This window comes from Mytilus edulis, chromosome 13, assembly GCF_963676685.1.
Source record: "Mytilus edulis chromosome 13, xbMytEdul2.2, whole genome shotgun sequence".
Lineage (NCBI taxonomy): Eukaryota > Metazoa > Mollusca > Bivalvia > Mytilida > Mytilidae > Mytilus > Mytilus edulis.
The window spans coordinates 22,178,078-22,203,246 of record NC_092356.1 but is presented as its reverse complement, the minus strand read 5'-3'; the positions used below and the strand labels follow the sequence as shown (position 1 = coordinate 22,203,246).

The window sequence follows — 25,169 nt, the reverse complement described above, 5'->3', positions numbered from 1 at the left end:
CCACGACGACAATTTTTAAAGAAAACACAACTATTTAATGATTTCAATACAAATTTATATCAAATCTATTAAAAAAAATTTAAAAAGTCTGGTTAACCGGTTAGCGTTTTTGGTATTTGTTATTCGATCGTTTGAACGGTTAACCGTTGACAACACTAATATATATACATATATAGCATTCAGAAACTCTAATTATCTAAAATGTTGAATAATATACAGTATAAATTTATTTTTAGATGTAACAAATAAATACTAATATAACAGAATTATCTTTGTTTTTCATGGTTTTTTCTCAAATACATGGGTTATGGAATAAATTTATTACGTTCTGGTTCGAATTTGCAGGCCTCTAATTGCACTTGTCAGAAATTAGAGTGAAAAAAGAGGAAAATTGTTTTTTTTCTTTTTTATTCTGCTCTCATCATGCTCATGAGTTATATATATACATGATATAATTAATAGTTCCCAAAAAATTTTCCTTCATTTGTTACAAACTAATAAAACGCAGATCTGCGACTTAAATATCAATATCAACAATCTTAGCTAATCAGTGTAATGTAAAAAAAAATATATCCTTTGATAAAATATATTATTATCTGGTAATGAAAATGATATTTGAAAATCACAATTTCTGTTAAAAGGGAAATAACTCAATCATATAACAATTATAACTTTTGGCTACCAAAAGATCGACAACTCAACAATTAGAAAAGTTAAATTCATGAAAATTAAACTTGACCTTCATTTAGTCACAGGAAACAACATATCTAAATTTGATAAAATTTCTTCAAAGTGTTTTACATTTTAATGAAAGGACACTGATTGGAAGGCGAATTCCCTGATGACCTGCCCACCGGTTCGACCCCTGATTTCTTTGTTTATTTTACATGTTTTAGTTAGAGATATCAATGGATGAGCTCTAAATATAAGAAAATATAAGCAAACCAGGAAAACACTATTCATTATGTTTTGACCTTTCAAAACCTGAGTATTTGAATACTAATGTTTGAATTAATGTTTGAAGATTGTGATGTTTTAATGGTATTTTTAAATACTGCAAATTTCCACATAGTAAAAGTAGTGATGTTTATCATGTTTATGAAAGTACAAAATTATATTTTTTTGGCCCATCCCATTATAAATGACGAAGTTATGGCCATTAAAAAAATCAAAATCTTAGAACCAATGATAACCCTTTGTGAACTTACTTCTTTCAGAAAGCTCTTATAATAATTTTATTTGTAGTTCCCTAGAACAATGTGAAGGAAATTTCATATGTTGTCATTATGTGTTAGGATTTATGAGTATTTGGAAACAGGAAGTTGATGAGCAAATCATGAAGAGGTCATAAAGGTTGTGTTAAAAAAAACCAGTCTCTTCAAAATAATAATATTTGCCTAAATTCATAATCATGGATACTATTATCATGATTATAGCAATATCACATCACAGATGATAGTCCATGTAAATGCATAGATCTCATCAGCTGTTAGTAGTTTTTTAATCTAACTGAAATCTGTAAACAATAAATACATCTAATCTTCTTCTCATACCTTCATGACCTTGATTAGAATTTGCAGATTCTAGTTTGTTCTTTTTATCTGGATTTTCGGAATGTTCTGTTGATGCCTTTTTTAAGTCGTCATCATCACCATGACCTTTAGGTTTTTTTGACTCAGCATCTGGTTTGCCTGAACCTTTGGACCCATCCTTCCCTCTCAAGTAATCAGCAACTTCTTCATTTGTTGATGCATCCAGTGCCTTAAGAAAACTGTCATAAGCTTTCCTTCCTCTACGTGGTAGGATGGATAACAGTTCCCTGGTCTGTCCAGAAGGTCTCGGTTTTTTATGCTATAAAAGAGTAAGACACATTTTAAGTTTCAATTATGAATGTCCTTTAAAATCTCTTATTTATTGTGTTTTATCTCATGACTATAGGGGCCTTGGTGGCAGAGTGGTCTAAGTAGTTACTATTGTAATCACTTGCTATATATAGCAAGTCAACACTGAGGTTGTGAGTTCAAATCTCACTCGTGCAGGTGCACTCGACTCCAATCTTAATTGACTAGGATTGTCAGTTTTCCTATCAAAGGTCAGTGGTTTTCTCCAGGCACTCTGGCTTCCTCCACCAATAAAAACTGGCTGCAACAAAATAGCCTAAATGCGGTGCTTAACAGTGGTGTTAAAACACCATAAATCAAATCAAACGTCATGACTATAATCTTACTTTTATTTCTCATTTAAGCTAAGTCAAAGCCCAAGTTCAGCATATTTCAGGTCTGACAACTTTTCAAATCAATGTATATAAATTTCTTGCAGACATTTAATTCATTCTGGGTTTTTTCAAACTGATGAAACATTGTGTGCCTGGTCTTTAAACTTTGAAATTGGACTTGTTGATCTAATTTTGCAAAAACTTGAAAGTTAAGGTGGTACCCAACACCTTCACTAAAATTAATTTGGTTCGTTTAATTTTCATAAAATTTTTACAAAGCATTTACTTTGACCCTTTGACAAAAATATAAAATTTTAAAAAAAATTTGAACCAACCATTTTATCAGAAAAATTATACTGGTTACATAGCAGTTTGACCAACACTAGTTTTGATCATTGAGTAGCTTAATATTCCATAAACAACACAACGTGATTAAAACGTTTAGCTGATTTTACAGAGTTATCTCCCTGTAGTGATAGGTACCACCTTAAGTTGAACTTATTTTGTATGTGTTTCTTAACGAAAATGTTATACATGTACATACAAAATAACATAAAATGTCTTACCTCAGAATTCTAACCTGAGTTTCAATATAAAAGCTTAATGTTGTGTGCCATAATATTAAGTCCAATCAGGAGAATATATATACAAGAAAATTTAAAACACAAATTTGCTGTTTTCATTCTATTCATGCTATTTGTTGATCATAAAAATGCATTCTAAGTTTTTTTATTCAAATTTGTTACATGAAAGATTTCAAAATTTGTAAATATCAAAAAGAAAAGGTATGACTGCCAATTATCTTGGACGTAATTTAAGATTTCTAAATTGTTGTCTGTGTCATGTCATGTAATTAATGTTTAATTGTTGTCTGTGTCATGTCATGTAATTAATGTTTAATTGTTGTCTGTGTCATGTCATGTAATTAATGTTTAATTGTTGTCTGTGTCATGTCATGTAATTAATGTTTTTTAAAATGGGAGAGGGGGTATTTTTTCAAAAAAACAATCTCAGACCGACAAACCTTAATTGTATCCATCATCCCTGATGTTAGTATATCATCGCTAACCAAATGATCACATATATCTTCCACATTATGCAGATTTTTTATAAGGTAGGCAAAACTAGTTTGAAGAACATTTCTGTGTTTCTGTTCCATGATGTAATTCTGTAAGACAAAGATATTAGTGTTACAACATTTAACAATGTTTAATTGTAATTTCTTTTCTTCATTTTTTCCTCCATCCAGTGAGTCATGCCAGTATTCAAGTCTTAAATCAATAGAAAAACATAGATTTAACTATACATTACAATACATTAAATTATGTATTATTATTATAAACAAGGAAATTATGGCATCTGGCGGCTTTACATCCAGTGGCAAATTAAATGCATATATTCAGGACAAGAACATGATATACATGTAATGGGATATCACCAACAAAATAAGCCAGATAAATGGTAGAAGGTGCATGGGTGTCTCCAAACAATTTCTTAACAATTGTACTTAGACAACCCAATCTGTATGTGCCTGACCCAAGCCAGGAACCTGTAATTCAGCATGTTCAGTGGGCGGTTTTTGTTGTATATACTGTATTTGTTTTTCAATAATAATTTAGTACATAATTAATTAGGCTATAAAGTTTGCTCATTTGATAATATTTTCTTGTCAAGGTCTTTTATACATTGTAGTTTTCTTATGTAGTAGGGATTTTGAGCATTGTTTAAAACTGACTTAGATATTAAGTTACTAATTTCTCTATGCTATATGATATAAAGGAAGGCAGAATTCAATAAACTTCAATATTGAAGCTCAGACTATTACAGATAAGGCATAATTGGCTACAATATCAACTACCTACATACATCATGTACATGACATAAACATTGATAAACGTAACAATAAGAATTGATTACTACTTCCAATACTAATTGCCAAAATGTGCTTCGCGCTGAACCTAATTTCATATATGGAAATTGCAGATAACAATATCATCATTTTTTATTGTCACCTGTAGTTATTGATATCTGCAAAATATATTCAGACGGAACATGCAGAAACTGATCTACAAAAGCTACCAATCTAAAATAAATTCAAACATTCAACTTATGATATAAAAACATTAACATAAGACAAAATGTATGATTAAACATGTTAAACATGTTAAACATGTTAAACATGTTAAACAGATGTTTCTAATATGACGTTCTGCTTTAGCTTTGCGTACAAAGCCATGTTCTAATTTGAATAGAACATGGGCTTCACGTGATTGACGTCACAATTGAAATTGCAACGTCAGATGAATTTTGAACAACGCCAGAGATCAAAATGGACATTTTTGTTGGTGTTCTTTGCTAGGAAATTAAATAAAACATTGTAAAAGTAAGTTTAAACGATTCTGTTCTTTTTTTATTGATAAACTGTTGATTTTTCTATAACGTTTTTGTTCATCAAATCAAAATGGCGACATTTCGAGCGTCTACTATTGGTCCGCTTCGAAGTACAAAAGTTTAAAATATTCCTATTAGAATAGAAATAATTCTATCATGCCATGCTCTATGCTCATTTTAACATGGGTAGGCATTATATTTGTAAACATTTAATACCTCGCTAACGCTCGGTATTAAGATATTAACAAATATAATGCCTACCCATGTTAAAATGAGCATAGAGCATGGCATGAAAGAAATATTTCTTAAATCAATCAATATGCAAGTTGCCATACTGAGGGGCCATTGATTTACTTCAAACTCGTTTTTATTTACAGTGGCGGATGCAGAAATTTTCGAAAGGGGGGGTGCTAGCCCAGGGCAAAGGGGGGGTGCAAAGGTGCAAAACATATGTCCCGATTCAAATGCATTGATCGACCAAAATAAAGGGGGGGTGCGCACCCCCGGAACCCCCCCCCCCCTGGATCCGCCACTGATTTAGAGGATTAATTTGTTCCATTTGAGAAATCTCCTACGCAATGACGCAATTGTTCAATGAAAACATTAATTTCAATCAGATCAAAAAGTATTTCTCCAATAGTCTGACAATGATAGTCTTGGAAAATGCAAAAAAAATAATTATATCACTCAACCAGGACTTTGCAGAATGGAACTGTCTAGAGTGTAGTATAGACTTGTATAAAATTATACAAGGTTTAATTTTAACTCTTTTTACAACTTGCTTTCTTACCAGATAGCTGGAAGGGTAACACAGTACATGCTGTATAGGCGAAAAAAAAGTTTTTCAGATGACAAAATTTCTATCAGTTGGGAGTTATAAAACTGTTGGTGTACTGTCACCAAACAAAGTAAAAGATGAAGCTACATTTAGCTAGTAATATACATCCTTGGTCCCTTGCTGTTACACAAAAATAGGTTGAATTTAATAGCGAGCAAAAATGACTTAAACCCTCAAAATCCTAGCTAATAAACCCTGCCAAATAAAACAAATGCTTAACAACAATGAACAAATGCCAAACTGACTCTCACAGGATATGAAACATACAGGAAATGCAAAAGTACCAGACAGAACAGATGTCTAACTCACATTCAACAGACAAGAACCTCATAAAACAGAACCTAACAAAAGCATACCTATATAACAGATGAATAAGATAAACAAAAAATTAAAGGCGGCAATAATCAATGATAGTCTGATGTACATGATGTACGTAAATTATCACATACACATGACTTCAAAATAAAAAAAATAAAGTTTTATTGTAATTGGTTTAAGTTCATTCTTCAAAATGCCCCCAAAAATGAATTTTTGTTCTAATATAGTGTTATCACAAGTATAAAAAAAATTCTATGTGCATGATGTGAAATGAGTAGTTTTTTGGTCTGATTAAAAAATCATCAAATTATAGAGGCCTGCAATTCTTGCCCTTCATCATGTTCATGCATCCTCTGTTATATTTATATTCTTTACTTTAAAATTTCACTTCATCAATAATGTATACCCCCATTACAACTGAGTGCATGGTTACCACCTTAAACAGTCAGGGGACTTACTTAAACAAGTGATTTTCTAAATCACTGATTCAAGTAACATTATTTCCATAAAGGTTGGAAGTTAGAGTTGTCTTTCTTTAATAATCACCTATTTAAGTAGTACAAATTAATCACTAAAAGAAGTGATTTAATTTTATTGTAGCTTTAAATATAGAATACTAATGATCCAGGGACTAATCATGTTTCTAAACTTATCAGAACCAACATCTGTGTTGTCTAGGATGACCAGGTCATTTCAGGTGATGACCTTGTACTGAATCTAGGATAATGACATAAAAATCACTTGTTTAAGTATCAGACCTCAATTTCCTTCCCAAAAATCACTTCTTTAAGTATCATTCTGTTAATAACCCCCACTAATTTCAACACCCCCGAACAGTGAAATTTTTATCGCGAACAGTAGAATTTTATTACATAATCTGAAAGATGAAACCTTGAACTTCACAGGAAAAATACTCCCACTGCTGTGAAAAATCTTTGAAGAAAGTATCAGTTCATTATGTAAAGCCATTATTATAGCATTTTTTCAACTAAAATAGAATTTTCAGCTAAATGATAGCATCAAAGGCATAAACCTTGAAGCAAAAAGTTTATATTTTTTAATTTTACTAATTTACTAAAATTTTGAAAAAACTACAAAATCTCAATTTGTGACAAAACCTCGAATTTGCTACTCAAATAAGTGATTTAAAATCACTTATTTCAGTAAGTCCCCTGACTGTTAAATGTGTTTAGATCATGCAGATATAATTACATTTTATCAATTCTGCTTCTGCCAGATAATGGCCACAAATAACAAACTTATTTTACTGCCATAGGTTTGGTGCACATACAGAACCACCCCTCCCCTTCTCTCCCCCACTCCGCCCCCCCTCCCCAAAAAAATCATTTTAATTAGAAAAGCTTTGTCATTGAGGCTATAAAAGCTGCGACTGACAAGGCTGATACAACATGTACAACCTCAAGAGGGATAAAATTTGGTCTCTAAAGTAACATTTGTATTCCATATTGTTACTTTTGCAGGTAATTATATATAGCCAGTGCTAGAGATGAGTGTTCAAACTGAATTCTAGTTTTAAAAAAATAAATCTCCATGCATTGTGTATATGTCATGTATGTCAATAAACATGATAGAAGAAATTATGTGGTGTTTAAAAATGTGACAACAATTCAACCGCACACAAAATGACAACTAGAGGTCAACAAACACTGAATCTATTATACTAAACAGCCAAATTGAAAGTCGTGATCAAATGACAAATTGGGTGAGATGCCTTTAGATTAACATGTTTAAATTATTAAAATTATTTTGCACCAAACCTTACTAGTTATCGTTCTTTATTGTTGATATCAATAACATACCTTTCAGTCAAATTAACAGATTCTTATTCTTTTCAAAATCTTTTTTTCCTGGAAGTGATCCGATCATTATTGTTTGGGGTATTTCCCCGAAGTTTACCTAAACTGGTTAAATTTGTGAATACCTTTCCTGTTATGGCTTTTATAATGGGAAACCAGTCTACTTTCTGTTTGTTATATCGACCTAATACCAAAATAAAATTAAACGAAGTATACAACAACGTAATATACATGATTGTATTTTCTATAAATGAACTTTATCTAATAGTTAATAGAAAAATAAAATAAAAAAGTGGGGTCACCGTTCATTTGCGCTCACAATCTGCCTTCGAAAGAAGCATACATTTTTGTAAAGGTGTTTTTTTTCTGTTGAGGTTATAGGAGAAATAACGGTAATATCGAAATAAAAAAAGATATTTATTACAGAAATCGCTCAAATTTTACAATAATTTAGTTTAAGTACAGCTTATATGGAAATTATATTAAAAAAGATAGGTCACCGATGAGTTGAAAAAGATATTTAAATTTTAAAGCGAGGTAATTTGGAACTTTTTCAATGATGTGCATTTTAAAAGTCATCTGGGGCCAACACGAATTGATTGTTTTGAAAGATTTTTGTACCATATGATAAAGTAACAACTACAAATAAAAGGAAATAAATAAAATTTGTAATGAAAAACAAATGTTTGATTTTTTTCTGAAATTTGAATACCCTTTTGGAACGTAAAAGTGTGGACTACCAGTTACGTTTTAAGGACGTTATGATATAACTTTATGAAAAACAAATCTGGAAGTCCGAACCTTAATATAACCTTGTATATCCAATCTCGGGAACCCTGATAAAACCTTGTGTAACCAAAGTGGAACCTTGATAGAACCTTGTATAACCAATCAGGAACTATAATAGAACCTTGTGTAACCAATCTTGGAACCTATATAGAACCGTGTGTTACGGGCCAATCTGGAACCCAAATTTAACCTTGTCACAGACAACATTTGTATGTTGGCACAACAATGGCCCGACGTATCTTCATTCATTGGCCCAAAATTGTTTTTCTTTCTATCTTTCTAAAAATGCATGAACATTTTGCCACTGGGCGTTTAAGTAACCAACAATTAATCAATCTTTCTCTCCAGGAATTGTACTTTAGAAATTTACCGTGCCATATTTGAATGAATTAAGTCCACACACTCATGTTACCTATTTTTCTTTGATAATGAATACAAAAATATGAATACTAGTATATATTATTTATTTAAGCTAGACAACAAGCAAATTGTTTGAAGTTTAATTTTATGTATCTACACGTTGCTAAATCAGATCTAGAATGAAAAATATAAAGTCTATTCATGACAATTCATTTTTCTGTAAATTCTATTTACTTCATCATGTTCATTAGTTATTTTCCTAGTTCTATAATTTCACTTTAAATTCTCCCTCGCCCTGCTCGTCCGAATTTAAAGCATTTAATTTCTAATTCAATAGGCTATAAACAAGACAAACACAGATATAGGATTAGTTGCTCGCAGTAACATCTTATTTTCTCTTGCGATACAATATTTTATTTTACTGAATTGTACATATTTCTTCAATCGAAACATTATATAAACACATGACATATAACATTGTTCCTCTTTCGCATCGTTTCTTTTCCCCCGGCTAATGCCTCCAACGCCTGTACGTACAATAAACATAGCAGCAACTGCACATATACCTATGTGAATGGACGTCAAGTTGGTTACCTATTCCCTATTCCCTATTCGTTACCTATTCCCTATTCCCTATTCGTTACCTATTCGTTACCTATTCCCTATTCCCTATTCGTTACCTATTCGTTACCTATTCCCTATTCCCTATATATATATTCGTTACCTATTCGTTACCTATTCCCTATTCCCTATTCGTTACCTATTCGTTACCTATTCCCTATTCCCTATTCGTTACCTATTCGTTACTTATTCGATTTTTAATATCCTTCCCCCTTTTTAATTAAGTCTCCCAAACAAAGTTTGGAGACTTATTGTTTTTGCTCAGTTCTTATTATTTTTACTATTCTTCTTCTTCCTCTTCTTCCTCTTCTTCTTCCGCCACTTTAAAAATGAACTTGTCCGCAGCATTTCTCCAAAACTACTTGTCAGATTTACTTAGGGTTTCATAAAATGTTAGACTAATATGTTTAGGTGAGCCATCAATCGTTTCTTTGTGCATTGGGGTCTTTTAAGGGGTATTTTGGGGGGCAGAAAGAAGGGAGGGGTTTACTATAGAACCCTATGGATTTTTATTTTCTAAAATTTTGAAATGAATATAACTTGAAAACTGTAAGTGATAGTTACATGCAATCTTCAGAAATGATTAAAGGACAATAAAACAAATCACATGAAATATTGGGGAGTCCCTGGGGGTCATCCCTACCCCCTTCAATTCGAGAATATGCTTTTAACTTGTAAACGGTCCAGATCCCCACCCCTAAACCATATATATTCTTGTATGGGACAATAAAACTAATCAAATGAAATTAAATAAAAGTTCCTGGGGGTCACCCCCACCCCGTTCAATTTGAGAATGTACTATTATCTTGTAAACGGTCCAGATCCCCACCCCTAAACCATATATATTCTTGAATAGGACGATAAAACAAATCAAATGAAATTAAATGGAAGTCCCCGGGGGTCATCCCCACCCCGTTCAATTTTAGAATGTGCTATTATCTTGTAAACGGTCCAGATCCCCACCCCTAAACCATATATATTCTTGTAGGGGACAATAAAACTAATCAAATGAAATTAAATGGAAGTTCCTGGGGGTCACCCCCACCCCGTTCAATTTGAGAATGTACTATTATCTTGTAAACGGTCCAGATCCCCACCCCTAAACCATATATATTCTTGTAGGGGACAATAAAACTAATCAAATGAAATTAAATGGAAGTTCCTGGGGGTCATCCCCACCCCGTTCAATTTGAGAATGTACTATTATCTTGTAAATGGTCCAGATCCCACCCCTAAACCATATATTTTCTTGTAGGGGACAATAAAACAAATGAAATAAAATAAAAGGAAAGTCCCTAGGGGGTCAGCCCACCCCCTCTTGTTTGAAAACTTGTAAACGGTCAACATCCCCACCCCTAAACTATATATATTCTTGTAAGGGACAATAAAACTAATCAAATGAAATTAAATGGAAGTTCCTTGGGGTCATCCCCACCCCGTTCAATTTGAGAATGTACTATTATCTTGTAAATGGTCCAGATTCCAACCCCTAAACCATATATGTTCTTGTAGGGGACAATAAAACAAATAAAATGAGATAAAAGGGAAGTCCTGAGGGGGTCGTCCCAACCCCTCTTGTTTGAAAACTTGTAAACGGTCAACATCCCCACCCCTAAACCATATATATTCTTGTAGGGGACAATAAAACAAATAAATTGAAATGTAGGTAAAGTCCCTGGGGGTCACCACCACCCCCTCCTGTTTGAATACTTGTAAATGGTGGAGATCCCCACCAGTAAGCCATATATATTCTTGTACGAGACAAAAAATCAAATCAAATGAACATGTGACCATATGAATTGCGAGTTATGGGAGCTTTGTTTGGGAGACTTCGTAACAGCATCCTGTTACAATTACTCCTTGTTGTTTATACTCTTATATCTGGTAATAGTTCTAAATTTGTTGAGGTAAAATGATCTTTTTATGACCTATTTATATGTGTTTGTGCTCAACCGATCCTTTTACTTTATGTTCGATACTCATTTGTTCCTTATTTGATTTTTATACGTTCTACCTTTTAACTGCTTTATGTCCGTATGTTTGAAGATGGATCTTGGTTCGAAGGGATGAAATCACCGTGTTAGCGCTTGCATAAAAAAAAAGATGTGGTATGATTGCCAATGAGACAACAACCCACAATAGACCAAAATGACACAGAAACTATCAACTATAGGTCAATGTACGGCCTTCAACAATGAGCATAGCCCAAACCGTGAAGTCACCTATAAAAGGCCCAGATGTGACAATTTCAAACAATTAAAACAACAAAACTAACGGCCGTATTTCATATACAAAAAAATAAACGGAAAACAAATATGTAACACAAAAACAAACGATAACTACTTAATTTCAGGCTCTTGTCTAGGGACAGTCACATACTAACATAATGTGGTGGGGTTAAACATGTTAGCAGGGTGTACATCGCTTCGGAGCATGCTATTACCTTGTTTAATTCGTTCCATCACTCGCTTATAATTCGCTTATAATACGTGTATCATACATTGCACCTTTTTAAAACATGATTTTCAATTGTTTTGTTGTCTCTGGTGGTAGATTTGGGTTCTTAGAGGTGATATAACTCTATAAGCGCATGTACCCGTTCCAGCGCTCGGATAATACCCTGTTAAATATTCGTTACTTTTTCGCTTTTAATACGTTTGTTGTACGCTGCACCTTTTAGAAAAGGATTTTCAATTGTGTTCATATCTCTGGTGGTAATAATGTGTTCTTATAGATGAAATATCCCTATTAGCGCGTATGTACCCGTTCCAGCGCTCGGATAATACCCTGTTACTTATTCGTTACCTATTCACTTATAATACGTTTGTTGTACGTTGCACCTTTTAGAAAAGGATTTTCACTTGTTTTCATGTCTCTGGTGGTAACAATCTGTTCTTAGAGATGAAATGACCCTATTAGCGTGCATATACCCGTTCCAGCGCTCGGTTATTACCCTGTTACCTATTCAATTATAATACGTTTGTTCTACGTTGCACCTTTTAGAAAAGGATTTTCAATTGTGTCCATGTCTCTGGTGGTAACAATGTGTTCTTAGAGATGAAATGACCCTATCAGCTCGCATGTACCCGTTCCAGCGCTCGGTTAATACCCTGTTACCTATTTGTTACCTATTTGTTACCTATTCACTTATAATACGTTTGTTGTACGTTGCACCTTTTAGAAAAGGATTTTCAATTGTGTTCATGTCTCTGGTGGTGACAGTGTGTTCTTAGCGACGAAATGACCCTCTTAGCGCATATGTACCCGTTCCAGCGCTCGGTTAATACCCTGTTACCTATTCGTTACCTATTCCTTACTTATTCGCTTTAAATACGTTTGTTGTACGTTGCACCTTTTAGATTTTCAATTGTGTCCATGTCTCTTGTGGTAACAATGTGTTCCTAGAGATGAAATGACCCTATTAGCGCGCAATAAAAGCAAATAAGGAACGAATAAGTAACAGGGTATTATCCGAGCGCTGGAACGGGTACATGCGCTCTAATAGGGTCATTTCTTCTCTAAGAACACATTGTTACCACCAGAGACATGAACACAAGTGAAAATCCTTTTCTAAAAAATGCAACGTACAACAAACGTATTATAAGTGAATAGGTAACGAATAGGTAACGAATAGGTAACAGGGTATTAACCGAGCGCTGGAACGGGTACATGCGCTCTAATAGGGTCATTTCTTCTCTAAGAACACATTGTTACCACCAGAGACATGAACACAATTAAAAAACTATTTATTTCAAGGTGCAACGTATACTTACCCCGGGCATTAAAAGCAAATAAGGAACGAATAAGTAACAGGGTATTATCCGAGCGCTGGAACGGGTACATACGCGCTAATAGGGATATTTCATCTATAAGAACACATTGTTACCACCAGAGACATGAACACAATTGAAAATCCTTTTCTAAAAGGTGCAACGTACAACAAACGTATTATTAGTGAATAGGTAACGAATAGGTAACGAATAGGTAACGAATAGGTAACAGGGTATTAACCGAGCGCTGGAACGGGTACATGCGCGCTAATAGGGTCATTTCATCTCTAAGAACACATTGTTACCACCAGAGACATGAAAACAAGTGAAAATCCTTTTCCAAAAGGTGCAACGTACAACAAACGTATTTAAAGCGAATAAGTAAGGAATAGGTAACGAATAGGTAACAGGGTATTAACCGAGCGCTGGAACGGGTACATGCGCTCTAATAGGGTCATTTCTTCTCTAAGAACACATTGTTACCACCAGAGACATGAACACAATTAAAAAACTATTTATTTCAAGGTGCAACGTATACTTACCCCGCACATTAAAAGCGAATAAGGAACGAATAAGTAACAGGGTATTATCCGAGCGCTGGAACGGGTACATAACGGGTACATGCGCTCTAATAGGGTCATTTCTTCTCTAAGAACACATTGTTACCACCAGAGACATGAACACAATTAAAAAACTATTTATTTCAAGGTGCAACGTATACTTACCCCGCACATTAAAAGCGAATAAGGAACGAATAAGTAACAGGGTATTATCCGAGCGCTGGAACGGGTACATACGCGCTAATAGGGATATTTCATCTATAAGAACACATTATTACCACCAGAGATATGAACACAATTGAAAATCCTTTTCTAAAAGGTGCAGCGTACAACAAACATATTAAAAGCGAAAAAGTATCGAATATTTAACAGGGTATTATCCGAGCGCTGGCACGGGTACATTGTACATGCGCTTATAGAGTTATATCACCTCTAAGAACCCAAATCTACCACCAGAGACAACAAAACAATTGAAAATCATGTTTTAAAAGGTGCAATGTATGATACACGTATTATAAGCGAATTATAAGCGAGTGATGGAACGAATTAAACAAGGTAATAGCATGCTCCGAAGCGATGTACACCCTGCTAACATGTTTAACCCCACCACATTATGTTAGTATGTGACTGTCCCTAGACAAGAGCCTGAAATTAAGTAGTTATCGTTTGTTTTTGTGTTACATATTTGTTTTCCGTTTATTTTTTTGTATATGAAATACGGCCGTTAGTTTTGTTGTTTTAATTGTTTGAAATTGTCATATCTGGGCCTTTTATAGGTGACTACACGGTTTGGGCTATGCTCATTGTTGAAGGCCGTACATTGACCTATAGTTGATAGTTTCTGTGTCATTTTGGTCTATTGTGGGTTGTTGTACATGTCTCATTGGCAATCATACCACATCTTTTTTTTTATGCAAGCGCTAACACGGTGATTTCATCCCTTCGAACCAAGATCCATCTTCAAACATACGGACATAAAGCAGTTAAAAGGTAGAACGTATAAAAATCAAATAAGGAACAAATGAGTATCGAACATAAAGTAAAAGGATCGGTTGAGCACAAACACATATAAATAGGTCATAAAAAGATCATTTTACCTCAACAAATTTAGAACTATTACCAGATATAAGAGTATAAACAACAAGGAGTAATTGTTTACAAGTTTTCAAACAAGAGGGGGTGGGCTGACCCCCTAGGGACTTTCCTTTTATTTTATTTCATTTGTTTTATTGTCCCCTACAAGAAAATATATGGTTTAGGGGTGGGATCTGGACCATTTACAAGATAATAGTACATTCTCAAATTGAACGGGGTGGGGTGACCCCCAGGAACTTCCATTTAATTTCATTTGATTAGTTTTATTGTCCCCTACAAGAATATATATGGTTTAGGGGTGGGGATCTGGACCGTTTACAAGATAATAGCACATTCTAAAATTGAACGGGGTGGGGATGACCCCCGGGGACTTCCATTTAATTTCATTTGATTTGTTTTATCGTCCTATTCAAGAATATATATGGTTTAGGGGTGGGGATCTGGACCGTTTACAAGATAATAGTACATTCTCAAATTGAACGGGGTGGGGGTGACCCCCAGGAACTTTTATTTAATTTCATTTGATTAGTTTTATTGTCCCATACAAGAATATATATGGTTTAGGGGTGGGGATCTGGACCGTTTACAAGTTAAAAGCATATTCTCGAATTGAAGGGGGTAGGGATGACCCCCAGGGACTCCCCAATATTTCATGTGATTTGTTTTATTGTCCTTTAATCATTTCTGAAGATTGCATGTAACTATCACTTACAGTTTTCAAGTTATATTCATTTGAAAATTTTAGAAAATAAAATCCCATAGGGTTCTATAGTAAACCCCTCCCTTCTTTCTGCCCCCCCCCAAAATACCCCTTAATAGACCCCAATGCACAAAGGAACGATTGATTGCTCACCTAGACATATTAGTCTAACATTTTATGAAACCCTAAGTAAATCTGACAAGTAGTTTTGGAGAAATGCTGCGGACAAGTTCATTTTTAAAGTGGCGGAAGAAGAAGAGGAAGAAGAGGAAGAAGAAGAATAGTAAAAATAACTAGATTTGTAATTGCTAGCAATAACGGATGGCACCCTCGTCCCCCCATTGCCAGGCGAGCGGCAGCCATTTTGGAAATTCCAAAGTCAAAGAGTGCATCTACACCTGCAACTTATCATTTTTGCAAAATTTCATTAAGTTTGGAGCATTTGGAAATTTTGGAAAATTTTGCTGTTTCCATGGTTACGGCGGCCATTTTGGAAATTCCAACTTCAAAATGCAACTCCGCACAGGTCAGTCACTATTCCTGTAAAATTTCATCCAGTTTGCAGCACTTAATTTTTTTTGGAAATTTTGAACATTTGTGCTGCAACCATGGTTACAGTAGATAATTCCAAAATTCTAAAAGCAGACATCTCATTGCCCCATGTCATGTTATGTATCAATACAGTTTCATTTACTTTGGTTCACTACTCTCTGAGAAAATGCTGATTTTATGCATTTTTCCATAGGGTCAATGTAAAACTTGGCCCCAGTTTCCATGACAACGGCGGCCATTTTGAACTATCCAAATATTGTCTTGACATCTTGGCATACTGGAGAACATTTTCATAAAGTTTCATCCAGATAGATCTTATAACGAAAGAGTTAGATTTTTTGATATTTTAGCTGTTTCCATGGTAACAGCAGCCATTTTGAAAATTCCAAAGTCAAACTGGAAATCAGCACATGCCAGTTAACATTCTTGTGGAGTTTCTTCCAATTTGGAACACTTCGATTTTTTTCGCATTTGTGCTGTTTCCATGGAAACGGCGGCCATTTTTTACCATTCCATAGCAAGGTGCACAACTTCACATGGGGGTCCTCATTATAGAAGAGTTCCATCAACATTGGTCCATTGGATTCCAAGAACTCGCGCGGACAAAATTTGTGCAAGAAAAATAATAAGAAAAACTAGAATTGCCATTGCAAGCAATAGCGGATGTCACCCTTCCCCCAATTGCCACTGAGTTGCAGCCATTTCAGAATCGTTTAACAGTGAATGCACATATATGCATGGCAATACATCTTTCTGTAAATTTTCAGTACATTCACAGCATTTTAAAAATTTCACATTTTTGCCGTTTCCATGGCAACGGCAGCCATTTTGAAAATTTCAAAGTCAAAAGCCTCTTCATTACTTTTCAGTTAACAATAATATCAAGTTTTATTAAGTTTAAAGCATTTTGAAATTTTTTGACTTTTTTGCAGTTTCCATGGCAACGGTGGCCATTTTGGAAATTCCAAAGTCAAAAGTCTCATCCAGAGTTGGCAGTCAACAATAATATTAAGTTTCATCAATTTTGGAGCATTTTGAAATTTTTGAAATATTTGATCCTGTATCCATGGTAACAGAGTAGTTCCAATGATTGTCATAATCATTCAAAACCTGTATATAGTGGACAACTATATTGTATAAAAATTTGATGATTTGAAGTTCAAGCATACCAAAGTTATTCACCAAACCCTGAAGTTTTTGGAGCATTTTGACCTTTTTGCATTGTTTCCATGGAAACGGCAGACATTTTGGAAATTCCAAAGCCAAATTCCACATCTACCAAAGTTGCTCATCGTTATGCTAGAATTTCAAAACATTTGGAGCATTTTCATTTTTTTGAAATTTTTGGTGTAGTATCCATGGCAACATAGCAGTTCCAGTGATTGCCAAAATCATCCCAAAGCAGTATAAAGTGGGCACCTACATTGTATTAAAATCTAAAGATTTTAAGGTTAAGCATTCTCAAACAATTCACCTAACTCCAAAATTATATTTTTTCACCATTTTTCCGTTTCCATGGTGATGGCAGCCATTTTTTTAGTGCCAATATTAAAAAGCAACAGGAAAGTCAGGGTTCCTAGTTATAGTGCACCATCATTCAGATTGGTTCCTTTGGCTCTGAGAAAGCGAGCGGACAAAATTAGGTGGAAGAAAAATAATAACTAGATTTGCCATTGCAAGCAATAGCGGATGTCACCCTTCCCCCCATTGCCACTAAGCGGCAGCCATTTCAAAAACTTTTAACAGTGAATGCACATATTTGCATGGCTATACATTTTTCTGTAAATTTTCAGTACATTAAGATCATTTTTAAAAACATGACATTTTTGCTGTTTCCATGGCAACGGCAGCCATTTTGAAAATTCCGAAGTCAAAAGTCTCATCTGCACATGCCAGTTTACAACAATTTAAAGTTTCATTAAGTTTGGAGCATTTTGAAAATATTTGACATTTCTGCAGTTTCCATGGCAACGGTAGCCATTTTGGAAATTCCAACTTCAAAAGTGTCATGCAGACTTGACAGTGAACAATCATAGTAAGTTTCATCACTTTTTGAGCATTTTGAAATTTTTGAAATTTTTGACATTTTGGCTGGTTTCTATGGTTACACAGACCATTCCAAATTTCTAATGGCAGATACCACATTGGTACATGGTAGGGAACATACCATCAGAGTTTCAATGGATTTGACCTACCCTTTTAACAAAGTAAATGCCACTTTTAGGTGTTTTTGGACCATTTTGACCATTTTTGACTTGTTTCCATGGTAACGGCAGACATTTTCGAAATTCTAACGCCAAATTCCACATCAACCAAAGTTGCTCATCGTTACTGTGAAGTTTCATTAAATTTGGAGCATTTCCATATTTTGGAAATTTTTGGTGTAGTATCCATGGCAACATAGCAGTTCCAATGATTGCCAAAATCATCCCAAAGCAGTATATAGTGGGCACCTACATTGTATTAAAATCTAAAGATTTTAAGCTTAAGCATTCTCAAACAATTCACCTAACTCCAAAATTATATTTTTTCATCATTTTTCCGTTTCCATGGTGATGGCAGCCATTTTTTAGTTCCAAAGTTGCACTGCAACTGGAAAGTCAGGGTTCCTTGTTATAGTGCACCATCATTCAGATTGGTTCCTTTGGCTCCAAAAAAACTGCCGGACAAAATTAGGTGGAAGCCAAAATGCAATTCTGTCCATGCCAGTTATCATTACTGTAAAGTTTCATCCAGTTTGCAGAATTTTGAATTTTTTTGAAATTTTGATGTTTTTACTGTTTCCATGGTTACAGTACATAATTCCAAAATTCTAAAAGCAGGCATCTCATTGCCATATGTCATGTTATATATGAATACAGTTTCATTGATCTCTATGCAATATTTTTAAAGCAAATGCAGCTTTTATGTATTTTTCCATAGGCTTAATGTTAAACATTTGCCCTGTTTCCATGACAATGGCGGCCATTTTGGAATTTCTAAATATTGTCTTGACAGCTTGGCATACCAAGGAACATTTCCATAAAGTTTCCTCCAGCTAGGTCTTATAATGAAAGATTTAGAATTTTGAAAATTTTTCACTTTTTTGCAGTTTCCATGGAAACTGCGGCCATTTTGGAAATTCCAAAGATGGATGGCAGATCCTCACATGCCAAAGAACATTTTCACAAAGTTCCATTCAATTTTAGAGATTTTCCGATTTTTCACATTCTTGCTGTTTCCATGACAACGGCAGCCATGTTGGATATGCCAACACTCGACTGCACTTCTGCACATGGCCATTAACATTTTGGTATAGTTCCATAACAATTGGTCCATCATATTCTGAGAAATAGTCTGGACAAAAAAGTGTGGAATAATAATAATAAAAACTAGATTTGTAATTGCTAGCAATAACGGATGGCACCCTCGTCCCCCCATTGCCAGGCGAGCGGTGGCCATTTTGGAAATTCCAAAGTCAAAGAGTGCATCTACACCTGCAAGTTATCATTTTTGCAAAATTTCATTAAGTTTCGAGCATTTTGAAATTTTGGACAATTTTGCTGTTTCCATGGTTACGGCGGCCATTTTGGAAATTCTAACTTCAAAATGCAACTCCGCACATGCCAGTCACTATTCCTATAAAGTTTCATCCAGTTTGCAGAACTTTATTTTTTTTGAAAATTTTGAACATTTGTGCTGCAACCATGGTTACAGTAGATAATTCCAAAATTCTAAAAGCGTACGTCTCATTGATACATGTCATGTTATATATCAATACAGTTTCATTGACTTTGGTGCACTACTCTCTGAGAAAATGCTGATTTTATGCATTTTTCCATAGGGTCAATGCAAAACTTGGCCCCAGTTTCCATGACAACGGCGGCCATTTTGAACTATCCATATATTGTCTTGACATCTTGGCATACTGGAGAACATTTCCATAAAGTTTCATCCAGTTGGATCTTATAACGAAAGAGTTAGAATTTTTGATATTTTAGCTGTTTCCATGGTAACGGCAGCCATTTTGAAAATTCTAAAGTCAAACTGGAAATCAGCACATGCCAGTTAACATTCCTGTGGAGTTTCTTCCAGTTTGGAACACTTTGATTTTTTTCGCATTTGTGCTGTTTCCATGGAAACGGCGGCCATCTTTTACCATTCCATAGCAAGGTGCACAACTTCAAGTGGGGGTCCTCATTATGTTATACTTCCAACAATATCGGATCACTCAATTCTTAGAAACACGATGGACAAAATGTGTGGAAGAATAATAAAAATAACTAGAATTGCCATTGCAAGCAATAGCGGATGTCACCCTGGTCCACCAATTGCCCCTTAACAGCAGCCATGGTAACGGCAGCCATTTTGGAAATTCCAAAGTTGAATGCCGCATCTAGATTTACAAGTTAACATTTCTGTAACGTTTCATACATTTTTGAAGAATTTTCAAAATTTGGCTATTTTTGAACAGTTTGCATGGCAACATTTGAAAATTTCAAAGTCATACTGCTGCTTCATATTGTGCTCCCCATAATATTATACCATCATATAACATTTCATGGCTGTAGAATTAATTTAACCCTGATGTTCTGGAATGTTCCATGAAATTTTTCATATTTTTGCTGTTTCCATGACAATGGCAGCCATGTTTTTAATTCCAAAGTCAGGTGCACAACTAGACATGGTGATCAACATTATGTTATAGTTCCATCAACATTGGTCCATTCAGTTCCGAGATCTAAGCTGGACAAAAAGTGTGGAATAAGAATAATAAAAAAGAATCGAACAATAACAATATGTCACCCGACCTCCGTCAGGGTGACATAACTAGATTTGTAATTGCTAGCAATAACGGATGGCACCCTTCCCCTCATTGCCAGGTGAGCGGCAGCCATTTTGAAATTTCCAAAGTCGAAGAATGCATTTACAGATGTCTAGTTACATTTTTGCAAAGTTTCAATAAGTTTGAAGCATTTTGAAAATTTGGATATTTTTGCTGTTTCCATGGTTACGGCGGCCATTTTGAAAATTCCAGCTTCAAAATACAACTCCGCACATGTCAGTCACTATTCCTGTAAAGTTTCATCCAGTTTGCAGCACTTTATTTTTTTTGGAAATTTTGAACATTTGTGCTGCAACCATGGTTACAGTAGATAATTCCAAAATTCTAAAAGCGTACATCTCATTGCCACATGTCATGTTATATATCAATACAGTTTCATTAACTTTGGTGCTCTACTCTCTGAGAAAATGCAGATTTTATGCATTTTTCCATGGGGTCAATGCAAAACTTGGCCCCAGTTTCCATGACAACGGCGGCCATTTTGAACTATCCAAATATTGTCTTGACATCTTGGCATACTGGAGAACATTTTCATAAAGTTTCATCCAGTTGCATCTTATAACGAAAGAGTTAGAATTTTTGATATTTTAGCTGTTTCCATGGTTACGGCAGCCATTTTGAAAATTCCAAAGTCAAACTGGAAATCAGCACATGCCAGTGAACATTCCTGTGGAGTTTCTTCCAGTTTGGAACACTTTGATTTTTTTCGCATTTGTGCTGTTTCCATGGAAACGGCGGCCATTTTTTACCATTCCATAGCAAGGTGCACAACTTCACATGGGGGTCCTCATTATAGAAGAGTTCCATCAATATTGGTCCATTGGATTCCAAGAACTTGCGCGGACAAAATTTGTGCAAGAAAAATAATAAGAAAAACTAGATTTGTAATTGCTAGCAATAACGGATGGCACCCTCGTCCCCCATTGCCAGGCGAGCGGCAGCCATTTTGAAAATTTCAATGTCAAAGAGTGCATCTACACATGCAAGTCATCATTTTTGCAAAATTTCATTAAGTTTGAAGCATTTTGAAATTTTGGACAATTTTGCCGTTTCCATGGTTACGGCGGCCATTTTGGAAATTCTAACTTCAAAATGCAACTCTGCACATGTCAGTCACTTTTCCTGTAAAGTTTAATCCAGTTTGCAGCATTTTGATTTTTTTGGGAAATTTTGAACATTTGTCCTGCAACCATGGTTACAGTAGATAATTCCAAAATTCTAAAAGCAGACATCTTATTGCCACATGTCATGTTATATATCAATGCAGTTTCATTTACTTTGTTGCACTACTCTCTGAGAAAATGGAGATTTTATGCATTTTTCCATAGGGTCAATGCAAAACTTGGCCCCAGTTTCCATGACAACGGCGGCCATTTTGGATTATCAAAATACTGTTTTGACATCTTAACGTACCGGGTAACATTTTTATAAAGTTTCATCCAGCTGAGTGTTATAACGAAAGAGTTAGAATTTTTGATATTTTAGCAGTTTCCATGGTAACGGCAGCCATTTTGAAAATTCCAAAGTCAAATTTGAAATCAGCACATGTCAGTTACCATTCCTGTGGAGTTTCTTCCAGTTTGGAACACTTTGATTTTTTTCGAATTTTTGCTGTTTCCATGGAAACGGCGGCCATCTTTTACCATTCCATACCAAGGTGCACAACTTTACATGGGGGTCCTCATTATAGTAAAGTTCCACCAACATTGGTCCATAGGATTCCGAGAAACACGACGGACAAAATGTGTGGAAGAAGAATAAGAAAAATAAGAAAAAAAAGAAACGTAGAATAACAATATGTCACCCCAACTCCGTTGAGGGTGCCATAAAAAGAAACGTAGAATAACAGTATGTCACCCCAACTCCGTTGAGGGTGCCATAATAAGAAAAAAAAGAAACGTAGAATAACAATATGTCACCCCAACTCCGTTGAGGGTGCCATAAAAAGAATCGTACAATAACAATATGTCACCCGACCTCCGTCAGGGTGACATAAAAAGAAACGTAGAATAACAGTATGTCACCCCAACTCCGTTGAGGGTGCCATAATAAGAACTGAGCAAAAACAATAAGTCTCCAAACTTCGTTTGGGAGACTTAATTAAAAAGGGGGAAGGATATTAAAAATCGAATAAGTAACGAATAGGTAACGAATAGGGAATAGGGAATAGGTAACGAATAGGTAACGAATAGGGAATAGGGAATAGGTAACGAATAGGTAACGAATAGGGAATAACTTATTCTTAACTTATTCTTAACTATACCCTTTGGGTAGTGCTCCACATTTAATGGAGGAATATACAAGAAACTGAACTGAACTGAATAGGGAATAGGTAACGAATAGGTAACGAATAGGGAATAGGGAATAGGTAACGAATAGGTAACGAATAGGGAATAGGGAATAGGTAACGAATAGGTAACGAATAGGGAATAGGGAATAGGTAACGAATAGGGAATAGGGAATAGGTAACCAACTTGACGTCCATCCTATGTGACCAACTTCAATCCGACGTAACTGCGAGCACCTTCGATACTAATACATTTAAATCCCAAACTTTATATAGTACCTTTAAACCCCACCCATAAAAACCGCCAAAACTTTCCTCGTGCCTCCTGCACCTAACATCAAACTTATAAATAGTACATACTGTTACAAAACCAGTATCCAAACTAGTTTATATACTAGTTCCCATCTGTAAATATTAACTACAAATAGCAAACGGGAAAAACCCTATTTCAAACGAAATAAAATACATTTATGATCATGTTCATACAGTTATTTTCCTAGCTCTGTAATTTTACATCATGTTCATACAGTTATTTTCCTAGTTCTATAATTTCACTTCATCATATGTTCATATAGTTATTTTCCTAATTCTGTAATTTCATTTCATAATGTTCATACATTTATTTTCCTAGTTCTGTAATTTCACTACATCATGTTCATACAGTTATTTTCCTTGTTCTTTAATTTCACTACATCATTTTCATACAGTTATTTTCCTTGTTCTGAAATATAAAATGGTTTGTATTCACAAGAGTGTTCTGGCTACGTAGCTGCTATCAATAATTATGTAACAGCTAGTCTATAGCTACACGTTCAATAGTCAAAATCTACATAGCACTACATGTACGTAGCCGCTACGATATTAAACGCAGCCCTGGTCAACCTTATCGAAATATGCTTGATTAACAGAATGGCTGTATCAAATATCATTCTGTTTAGATTGCTAATTATGTTTCACAAAATAAAGTTGATAAAAAAAGTTATGATAAAATAATGAGAATAAAGAATTTAAACTTTTAATCAGGCAATCTTTAATAAAAAAAAATATTATAGTATTGGTTTATGTTAAGTTTCAAAAACTATCAGCATTGACTCTTTTAAACAAAATAAAGGTTTGCTTAATATGTAAACATATTACTTGCATTTTTTGCTATTAATTTTAATTGTTTTTTTAGGAAAGATTAAATTTTCTAAAAATGAGGAACATTGTTCGAACGTTTTAAGACTGTTATAAATGTAACGTTAAAAAGTAACTAATATTCAACGTTTCTACAACATTTTGTTTGTAACATAACCAAAGTGAAACTTCCACACAACGTTAAAACAAAACGTTCCTAGAACGTTGAATTGTAACGTTTCATTTTAACGTTCTCACAACGTTCGTGTAACGTTAAGGTCCGAAATAACCTTACAGGAACCAATCCATAACCTTCAACGAACGTTATGTGTTTAGTGGGTACTGCCCACTAGTTTGGCACTTTTGTTGGGAGGTAAATACAAAAAAGATAGAGAAAATTCAAGAGAGAGCACCAAGATTTATCTATGAAGACCATTCAGCAAGTTATGAAGATCTACTCTGCAAATCAAAATGACAATCTTTAAAAATAAGAACATGAAGAAGAATGCGATCATTTGGGGATTGAAGTTTTCAAAATTATTAATAAAGATTGTCCTGTATACATCTCTATGATTTGATATACTTAAAGGGAAACACTTACTCTTTCAGATACCAGAATACAGCAGATCTAACACATGTAAGAACAACTACATATGGCCTACAATTTTACAGATATGCGGGCGCTAGGCTTTGGAATGACCTGCCAGATGAGGTTCGTAAGCAATCATCTTTACATCAATTCCGGAACTTTAAAAATTATTGGTCTGGCAGCTCCTGACAATGCTTTGCCTGCAAAACCAATTAATTTCTGTTAATTTTTTTTTGGTTTGTTGCTTTATTTTTAGCATGGCAAATTTATTTTGTTATATTTACTATAGTGCTTCTGTTGCTTTGTGCTAATTTTAGAAACTTTAT

At 34.5% G+C, this 25,169-nt stretch overlaps 1 protein-coding gene and 1 long non-coding RNA gene across 4 annotated transcripts in view; both read right to left on the bottom strand.

Moving 5' to 3' along the window:
* The window catches only part of LOC139500673 (uncharacterized), a 37,320-nt gene extending 29,568 nt beyond the window's left edge, over nucleotides 1-7,752 (bottom strand). Inside the window, exons 1-3 of one of the 3 annotated variants that reach the window (XM_071289463.1) lie at nucleotides 7,583-7,752; nucleotides 3,240-3,383; nucleotides 1,554-1,851 (exon numbers count right to left, since the gene is read on the bottom strand). In XM_071289463.1, coding sequence (XP_071145564.1) covers nucleotides 1,554-1,851; nucleotides 3,240-3,374 — 433 coding nt within the window. In that variant the 5' untranslated portion in view covers nucleotides 3,375-3,383; nucleotides 7,583-7,752. Of the gene's footprint in view, nucleotides 1-1,553; nucleotides 1,852-3,239; nucleotides 3,384-7,545 lie in introns of all 3 variants that reach the window. The other 2 variants (XM_071289462.1, XM_071289464.1) reach the window with 2 other exon arrangements.
* A 1,338-nt stretch (nucleotides 7,753-9,090) lies between these two features.
* LOC139501198 (uncharacterized) lies at nucleotides 9,091-23,594 on the bottom strand. The gene is made up of 2 exons (XR_011658486.1): nucleotides 23,347-23,594; nucleotides 9,091-9,294 (listed from the first exon to the last, which is right to left on the bottom strand). It is a non-coding gene; the product is annotated as an uncharacterized lncRNA (long non-coding RNA).
* Between the last annotated feature and the right edge of the window lie 1,575 nt (nucleotides 23,595-25,169).